At 29.5% G+C, this 10,751-nt stretch overlaps 1 protein-coding gene across 1 annotated transcript; it reads right to left on the reverse strand.

Annotated features, from left to right (window-relative positions):
* Positions 1–768: 768 nt before the first annotated feature.
* On the reverse strand, positions 769–3,194 carry LOC145584095 (protein FAR1-RELATED SEQUENCE 5-like). The gene is made up of 7 exons (XM_081641024.1): positions 3,120–3,194; positions 2,709–2,848; positions 2,431–2,625; positions 2,133–2,331; positions 1,897–2,017; positions 1,507–1,794; positions 769–1,160 (listed from the first exon to the last, which is right to left on the reverse strand). The coding sequence occupies exons 1-7, from the start codon at positions 3,192–3,194 to the stop codon at positions 769–771; spliced, it is 1,410 nt and encodes a 469-aa protein (XP_081497150.1).
* Positions 3,195–10,751: the final 7,557 nt, after the last annotated feature.

A 10,751-nucleotide genomic window follows, 5' to 3' on the forward strand; every position in this document is an offset into this window, starting at 1 on the left:
TATGTCACTGGATTACAATATAAACCTCAGTAACCTATTCAACAACTAAAAAAAGTCTTAATTCAAAATTAAAACGAACTATGGCATCTAAAAATCAGTATTTGGGTCCCAATCAAAGATGGTGGGAAACTTTTCAAATGCACTGACTTCATAACAATCGGTCGCGTTTGCTGCATCACCAGTATTGTATGTCCTTGGTAGGAAGTTTTTCAATAGATCAACGAAACAACCGCTTTTGATGATAGGTGTCGTGTTTGTTTCAGATGTTGTAGGAACTTTACGAACCACGTGAGTGATATCATGAACATCCCGTCCAATATCATGAACCCCTTGGAACATATCTCCATTCCCAGTGGTTTTAACTTCGCTCTTTTTGGGTCTACCCCTGCCTTTTCCTTTTTTAACCTTTTCTTCTTTTATAATGTCCTTTTCCTTGGGATTTATTTTCTCATTTTCTATTTCCAAGAGCATTTTTGCTAACTTGTCTCTCACCCAAGTTGATCGATCATACGATGAAGAAACCATTCTACATAGTTGTGCACTTAATCCAGTTAGGAATGCATAACGTCCATTTGCTGATGCCTGGTCGTTTCTCTTCTGAAAATCATGCTCCTTGAATGAGTTCTTTAGATGCAACTTGGCTCTGATTATCCACCTACGAAGAATACAACCAGCTGGTATCTCAACCATTCCTTTATACTTCATTACTACAAACATATGTCGACATGGTAAACCAATGGAGTTGTACTTCATACAACAACAAACCATTTATTGCAGTTTCTTGTTGTAACACACAACATAATTGCAATCTTTGTTCACACAGTCGTTTAACCAAAAAGTGGTTGAAGCCCCATCACGATGCCCTTTTTCTTCCTTAGTCTTGGTCACAATGTGTCCTGATTCAAAACTTAGTTCCTTCAAAAACAAAAGGTACATGTTCCTTGTGTAGGTTCGTGCTGCTTGTGTCTTTATTTCAGGAAACACCCCAGTGATTACTGGAAATGTATGTGTGGAGATGTAATCATCTTTATCTTCTTCAAATCGTATATGCTCAAGGACTTGGTCATACAACTCCACAAAATGGTACAACATTATTTTTGATGTTATGATTGTTTTCAATGTACTATTCATGGACTCACATCTTTGAGTACTTCTCATGTCTTCATACACATGTGTATTAACCAATACTTTAATGAAATAAATCACATATATTTTCGTTTACAATTAAAAAGATTTGGAATAACACTTAGGTTTACTAATGATTACCTATTTCAATATTAATCTGACACTCTGAAATGTAATGACACATCACTATATTGTAGATTACATTCAATACAGGTTTTAATTTTTATTAACGTATTCAGATGAATACATATAACCAAAGTGTTATTTGGGTGATATAGGTAATGACCAAACACTATTTAAACTTAGTAAGCGCTTTGTAAGTATAATATGTAATGATAAAAATAAATATATGTAATTACATTAATAAATGAATGTACTTGCCTGCATAAAATTGTCCCGCCATAAAAGCCTCCCCCCATATTTCCTTGTCATTGTACAGATCTTGTGCCCATTTTTTATCTCTCACTGCATCATATGCTTTCATTAAGTCTTCCCAAGCCTCTTCAAACTCAGCTGGTGTACGAACACCATCTACACATTTCATAAAACCACTGCAAAACCGTTTGTTTGTGTGGCCCTTGATGTTGCGCATGAGATGCCACAGACATAACCTATGATGCGCATGTGGGAAAACAGTCTTAATAGCGCTAGCCATGGCCTTGTCCCCATCTGTGACAACACTATATGGAGCAACATTGCCACCAGCCTCAAGTAATTATTGTAGCACCCATTTGTATGTGTCTATTTTTTCGTTTGCAATCAAAGCAACACCTAAGGGTACGGTTGTCCTATGATGAATTACTCCAACGACAACAACGAATGGTTTCTGGTATGCGTTGACTTTGTAAGTCGTGTCAAACGCTATTACCTTCCCAAAAGCCTTGTAATCTACCTGGCATATTCCATCACACCAAAACATTTTGTATATCCCATTATGTTCATCTCGTGTGTATCTAAGAAAAAAAAAAAGGGTCTGAGGCTGTTTTTCCAAGTAAATAAGCCAACACAGTTTCTGTATCTTCGTCCTTTATTTCTTCTCTTTTGAACTTTTCGCATGTGTTGTACAAGTCTTTCTTTAGGAATCCTACTTCACGTATTCCCCCAGCACTTTGTGCCAAATTCCTCATTGTGATGGACGGTTTCACTCCAGAGTTAATTAAGGCTTTAATACGAATCTGATCACCTTCGGTTACTTCTCTATGGCTCCTGTCATACATTTTAACACACAATAAATTATAAATAATTTACAATTTCACACATGTATATAACAGTTTTTAATGGTTTAACATATTTTCAAAAACTAACCTTTCAAAATACATCTGATTCATGGGAATCAGGTCATGCCCATTGTGCTTAGCTACAAAATCCTTCACGTACCATGAATCGGATCTATGATCCCATTTAAAACTGATTGATGCTTTGCAACCGCAGCGTGTTACTGCCTTTTCCCTACGCTTCCTATCAGGTCTATTCAAGTGTTTCGCTTCTCGAAACCCTTCCCTATTACACCAAAGCTTTTGGGAAGTTGGATGACCGTCAATTTTTCTTGTTGTTGTATGCAAGTGCGGTGGCTTCTAAAGGACAATTGTTTCATTTCTGCTGTTGTAAAGTCTTCTAGCTTAGTCCCAAGTTTTTCCCAAATGTCAGGGTCTAGAAAACTTGCAGGAATCTCATCAGTATCGGTGTCCGTGTCTACATCACTTCCATCTCCGTTGTCACTGTCCTGTATCAAATGAAAGATTTGGAAATGTGACAGTTATAGGTAATGTCCCATAAGAGATAATTATAATACCAATCAAATTAAACAACTTACTACCTCTCCATAGTCCTCAGTTTCCGCTTGATTATTGAGTTTGTCATATGAGTCATGTCAAAAAACATTTAATAAGAATTATATCATTAAAATCTAAAAAGTTATAACAAAGAATTTAATATTTATATAAATTTTTTCGTGTAACAAACAAACATTCAAAAAATGTTGTAATGTCACCAACCTCAGGTTCAAAGCAATCAGTTTGGTCTAGATTATTAATCTGCGTATCAACAACTTCTTCTCCTCCCGACTCCATTTGAATAAATAAACCCTTTAGTTGAAAAATAAAATATAATCTTTGGTAAAACGAAGAAAAAACTGTTTAGATATTATGTTTAATATATATATATATATATATATATATATATATATATATATATATATATATATATATATATATATTCAAAAAATATTTTACAATTTTAGTTTATTTTAAAAAGATTGTTACAAAATCTTTTGTTTGTTAAGTCGTGGAATTAAAGATATGGAATTACAAAGTTACCTTATTTATTTTGAGCATAAATCCTAATATATTGCATGTTATGGTGTTAACCTTCTTAGTTTTGTTACCTTAAAATTAGGAAATAATATTATAGAATCTCCAAATTTAAAAAAAAAAAAAAAAAAAAAAAATAAAAAAAAAACTGTTTGATAAGTCATGACTCCTTAATTTTCGCATAATAAGAACTAACCATATCCCCCACTACGTATCTAATAGAATATATATATACTTAGGTTAACGCCAATAAAATAAAAAAGGACAAGTTCACAATGAAAGGAAAAACTTTACCACATAACATATTGCTTAAGATATTGTGTTTCCTTTGTTTTTTTTATATTTGTTCAGACTTACTTTTATTATCTTTTAAATTTGACTGATATAAAGGAAAATAATTTTATTCATCAAGCATAAAAATAACATAACTTGATAAACTATGTTACGCATTTTTTTATGAAATTACATATAAAAAGGCCGGTCATCACCAATATATATGCAAATAACTATTATTGAAACCCTAATAAAATGAATATATATATATATATATATATATTTCGTTTGAAGATATGGAATTAAAAAAGAGAATAAAAGATAAGTACACAATTACCATATTTCTTTTGATCATGCCTCCTAATATATCGCATGTTATAGTGATAACCTTCTTAATTTTGTTACCTTAAAATTAGGATCTCATATTTTAAAATCTTAAAATTCTAAAAAACGGTTTGATAAGTCATAAATCCTTAATTATCGCAAAATCAGAACTGCTCACATCCAATACGTATCAAAAACTTTCTCAAACGGTCGAATGCTTAGAAATCATTGTTAGTTTTAATATTCTAATTTTGATAAGTCATATATACGAATTTTGAGTCTTTAAATATTCTAATTTTTTGTTAGTTTTATATCTGTTTATACTTACTTTTGTTATATTTCAAATTGGACTAATATAAAGGTAAACAATTTTTTTCCAACTAAGTAACTATTATGCATATAATTAACATAGTAGTAATTGTCTGGTCAGACAAAAAAAAATAAAAAAACAAAAAATTACAACTATGTTACACAATAATGTAGGTAATAACACATATATATTTTGGTTATCACCAATAGTTAGTGAAAATAATTTATTATTGAATCATAAAATTACATAAACTTTAAAACCCTAATGAAATAAAAATCACAAAAAATTTAAAAGATAACTAAATTCGAAAATAACATCTATTCCTCCAACGTGAAATCAACAAAGTCAATAAATTTTGTTATCTTGGGGATTTTTTCAGGACGCTTGGTGAAGGATGTAGGTGTCCATGTTTCTTCATTTGAAACCAAATCATCAAGCATTTCAGCAACCTCTAGAATACGCTTTCCGTTCTCATTCACTGGCATGTATTCGAACATAAAATGTTCTCTGTAGTAGGAATTGCGCTCAAGATGAAAGATTTTTTTAAGAAACTCCGGCTGACCAACAATCAAATGCTCCGTTTATGTTATACTACATCCGACAATTAGTCGTTTCATAAATATTCTAAATTGGGTGAAATCTCTGGCTTGGCTGACAGCATCACCTAGTATTCCTGGAGGAGGCCCACCAACCGGATTGTCATCGTATGGCAACCCGTTGTCCATACGATAGACTGTAACTTCATCGTCAAAAACCATTTCAACTGTAGGTAATTGCCCACAAGCATGCAATGTGTCCCTAACTTTTTTTCCCCAATATTATAAAGTAAGTGGGAAATTAATAAACTAAAATGAATAATGTCAAACAAATGATCAAAGCCTACATCAGGTTTAGGAGCCATTTCTGAATATATTGAAAAGATCAGGGGTTTAAAAAGACAAATTTAAAGCTTGGAAAAGAGTATGAAAATGGAATTCGATTGCGAGATTATGATGCTTTAAAGTGGTTAATTTGCTATGAATATATACCACTAAATTGGCGCCAACTTGCACGAATTTTCCCACCAAAATTTGGCGCCACAATGTGAAGACTAATTTCCCTCCAAACATGAATTAGTCAAATATCAGATTGATATGAAATAAAATAGAATAAATTGATTTACTAATAACCGATTTTCATAATTAACATTACACATACAGAATAAATTCACATTATAATTTTGTATACAATATATTTCCTTCATTTATTTTGTATCATTTATTCATTTGCTATCTGTTTATTCATATTCAAAATCGAGTTTTATTTTTATTTTTTAATAATTTTTTTTTTAAACAAAGATCCCAAGGAGCAACCAAAACTTATTTTTTAATATAAGCTCGTTTGTTTAGTTTTAAGTTTTTGAAGACAACTGAATAACATGAAAATTAATTGATCGGTATTACTCTGTAATGTACTTGGTAATTACCGACATAATGTAACCTGAAATACAATTAATACATCAAAACAGTGTTGTATATTTAAATAATTAATAACCTGAAATACAATTAATAACTCAAAATAATGTTGTATTCAAGAAAATATGTAATGTCCAACTACTGTTTACGTTATAACCTATTATATTTGTTTAGGTGTTTCGTGGGTTATCTGGTATATTTTATTATTTTTTGATATACAGCCATTTATGTTTTTTTTAGTCCTTCAAATTCATATTAAAGTCAAAAAATAAAGTTATAAATATGATTAGTTATTTTATTACGAAATTTACATTACTAACTATTACTTTCTTTTATTTTTTCTCTTGGTTGTATTCCGTTTAAACTGAAAGCAATCTAATATTGAATCACTTAATCTATGGAATGAAATTGGTTAACAGATTTTGGCGCCAAAAAATGGTGTTAAAATTAGTCATTTTGGCGCCATATTTATGCTTTATATACGTAGCAAAATCACCAATTCAAAGCATCACAGTTATTCACTCGCAATCATTTTCTCTTTTAGTGAACATTTCCAAAATTTCTCTTTATCATTTCATTTTCTTCAGAAATGCCTCCTAGTCCAGAAGCAGTCTTTGATCATGAGATTGACATATTTGAATTTAGGTTATTTATTTCTCATTTACTTTATTGTATTGGGAAAAAAGGGTAAGTGACATATTGCTTGCCTGTGGGCAATTATCTACGGTTGAAATGATTGTTGCCGATGAAGTTACGGTGTATCGTATGGATAACGGAATGCCATACGATGAATACCCGGAAGATGGGCCTCTTCCCGGAATATTAGGTGATGATGTAAGTCATGCAAAAGATTTAATCGAATTCCGGATATTTATGGAAAGACTAATCATCGTTTGTGGTGTTACACAAGCTGAGTCTTTGATTGATGATGTAACCGTGGCAAAATTTCTTCAGACTATCTTTCTATTGGAGCTTAACTCTTACTACAAAGAGCAATACATGTTCAACAAGTTGCCATTGAATGATAATGGAAAACATGTTCTTAAGGTGGCGGAAACGCTATATGATATTGTGTTAAATGAAGAAACATGGTCGGTAGATTCATTCACCAAACGTCCAGAAAAGGTCCCCAAGATAACAAAATATATTGAATTTGTATCTTACGTTAGAGGATTAGCTATTTTAATCACATTAATTATCGGTTATGTTATTATGTTTTTATTTGATGATGACCCTATTTAATTTCGATTAAAACCATTAGGGTTTTTTATGGTTGATGTTATTATTATATTCAATAAAACGTAATTTCTTTAAAATCTTTCATTATTGGTGTTGATATATAAAAACATAAGGGATTACCTACTTAATTTTAGTCATCTATGTCTTATTTTTTTTGTAATAACATAGTGTACATTTTTTATGTTGTTATCTAATATAATTCTAATTTAATAACTAAAAATAACAATGGAAAAAAAAAGTTTTCATCAAGATTGTTTTCAATGAAAAAAATACAATTACGATAGTTATCCCTTAAAGTGTGCCATGTATCACTACATTAGACGAAAATTAAGGAGTACATTATCATCTATTTTTTTGTAAAGATTTAATCTTTCAATTTATTTACTATAAATAATCTAGCAGTTATATAAATTAAGTTGGTTATATTGCTCATTATATTTTGAAAGATTGTCTTCCCAAATTAATATGTAAACTGTTATACTTTTACTTTTGATAAAATATTAAAAGATCATATCTCAGCACAAAATTATAGTAAAGGTGAATCAAATTCGAAAAACAGGAATATAGATAATAATGTTATTTTGTGGAAATATTTCGAATATCATATTTTATTTTGAAAAGATAATAACATATAATCATAAAATCGGTAAATCAAATAATGGTACTTGTAAAAGATATTTAAAAAATGTTTACAATATATTTATGTACATATTTTTTTTTTTTTTTGATATACACTATTGGCCATAATTATAGGCTCTCAATATGGTTAATGAATACAATGACAATTTATAATTATAGTACGCACATATTAATTACATTTCTGTTTATACCATATCATAGAAAAACTGAAATCATCCCAAAAGATGAATAGAAATATATTGATTTTTGGAATTTATACATTAAATAATTGGTTAAAAAAAATAGGTATTGACATAACAACTTGTAAGTTAATCCATATAATACATGTTAAACATTTTAAGATGAACGAATACTCTTACAAACACATTCATATTACAGTTTATTGGTGTTGATATACATATACATAGGTGATTACCTTACCAATTTGATTTATATTCTATGTCTTATTTTTTTCGTAATAACATAATGTACATTTTTTATGTTTTTATCGGATAATAATTCTAATTTAATAACTAAAAATAATAATGGAATAAAAAAGTTATAGAATTTATTTTAATAAAAGATAAAGTCACATAAGGCTAAAACATCTACTTGTTACGTACATGTTGTAAGTTCATGAATCTGACATAATCAGGCTTTGGCCTCTTGATTTTGTGTTCATCACGTTTGTCATTAAACCAAGTCCATCTACGACGCACTCTAGAATCATTCACAAGTACCCCATTCTCGACAGACAAGCATTAATTGAGCAACCCTTTTTTCACTCATTTTTGACCAAATTAACTCCATCACAGTCTTTAATCCGCCTACACAAGGCCTTTTTGGATCAATGGGTTGCACATCATGAAATGTAGGGCTGTACACAGTTTGGTCTGGACCGTAACCAAACCAGACCAAACCGCATTTTAACGGTTTGGTTTGGTTTACGGTTTGGAAAAATATGGTTTGGTTTTGATTTTTGGGGAAATATGGTTTGCGGTTTGGTTTGGTTTTTTGAAAATTATAAACCAAACCAAACCGTAAACCAGTAAACCGCATTTTAATATTTATATAATTTTTAATTAAATTAAATATTATAAAAAAAATTAAAAAAAACATGAAAAATTATTAGAAGACTATACGGTCAGTATACTACTATACTCTATACTCATTCTCAAATATCAATACTTAAAATTCAGTAGGTCATATAACTCATATTGCTCTTATTGTTTTAGCACTAAGTACTTGATTAGTTGGTTGTTATTTTTATAAAAACTTTGTAGTAAAATTTAATCCCTTTGGGCTAGTTATTTAAACTTTATTATAAATTTATTAATATTTAACAATTTTTTAGGAAAAAATGTCGTCTCATCATAAACCGCAAACCAAACCGCACCAAACCGCATTATTACGGTTTGGTTTGGTTTGGTTTCAATACTAATATGGTTTGGTTTGGTTTGGTTTGGAAAATTGACCAAACCGTATTTTGCGGTTTGGTTTGGTTTAGACTCAAACCGCACCAAACCAGACCATGTTCACCCCTAATGAAATGTACACAATTGAAAATACAATGCTTTTGGCAATGGAGGAAATGACCACTTAGGGTCCCTCATTTTATCTTCCATTATATTCTGTAGACAGTTGCAAACTGTAGTGTCTGTTGGTCCGTTCCGTTCATCGATTATCCTCTTTCTTCTTAAGAGCCAGTCCTCATGGCATAAAACATCATTACCCTTTGTTTTTTCAAAGGTAATGTGTTGCATCCTTCATCATTTGATGGCCTTTTGCGTTCGTTAAGAACATCCTGTCAAGTAAATTATGTCAACATCAACAAAAAAATCCAAATTAGTAATTACAAGAGTCTTTGTGTGTCAATACACATTTTGAAAACAATAATTGTGCATCTTCACTTAAATTACTTTAATGACAATAACCACAGTAAATGAGAAAAACAAAAACAAAAAAAAAAAAAACAAAAAAAGTATCAATAAAAACATAATACAAATTTTGAGTCAATTTAAGACATAATCATTTGATCTCCTCTTACATATGCTCTAATAAATGAATCAAATATAGGAAATTAGCATTAAATTCGAACTTTACTGAATAAAAGATTATGTCACAAATTTATGTAACAATATCTTTTATTTAGTAAAGTATTTAATAATAATTTTAAAAAAACACCAATGATACTAAAATTAACTAAAACATACAATTTTTTGAGTTTCCTCCATGATGTCTTGATTAACCTCTTTAAACTCAATTTTCCAAATATGATGAATTGTACTAGAATTATGTGAAAATAAAATTAAGAAGGTTGCTGCACAGTTTAATCTCTTTATATATAAGTTTATTGTAACAGGTTTTTTTTAAATTAATTTTTTTAATAATTTTTGAAGTGGTGGTATTGTAGTGTAACCGTTTACAATTTTATTTTATTTTTTGGATGAGAGAAGTTGTAGTTAATTTTTTTTTTCGAAAATAGAAAAAAAAAATAACTTCCCACAAAAAAAAATATAAAAAAATAAAAATAACTGTAAACTTTTTAACTATTTTTATTTATATTTATTAATTGTTATATATTTTTTTATTAAAAAAAACAAAAAATAGCATTTCTAAAAAAAGTTAACCTGACATATATTTAATAAAACCTTGTTTCATAGCAACTATTCAACATTGAAATTGTAGTGAATAATGGCAAGTATTCTATATATATTAAATAAAATTAAGTAGTTCATTGACGAAAATGGTATTTTTATATATTAGAGTTATTGACATTGTTTTTTAGCTATATTAAACATTGAAAGTGTAGAATAATTATGTCATGTATGCTATACAAGATATTGCATAATGGAAGGTATTCTATATAAGATGTTGCCTCAAGTCGTTAAATTTGGTGATTGATTACTTATAGTAAAAAAGATCCCATTACAAATTCTAACAACTTTTTTAGTTTGGATACAAATTTTCATAATTGATTGCATTAGTTTAGACCGGGAAAAAAGATATATGTACAATTGCATGCTTGAGCATAAGTTATTTTTTTACAACTCCATGAAATCAATTTTATTGTTACCACAAAACACATTAATAGATGGC

The sequence above is a fragment of the Chenopodium album genome, chromosome 16 (assembly GCF_948465745.1).
Source record: "Chenopodium album chromosome 16, dcCheAlbu1.1, whole genome shotgun sequence".
NCBI lineage: Eukaryota > Viridiplantae > Streptophyta > Magnoliopsida > Caryophyllales > Amaranthaceae > Chenopodium > Chenopodium album.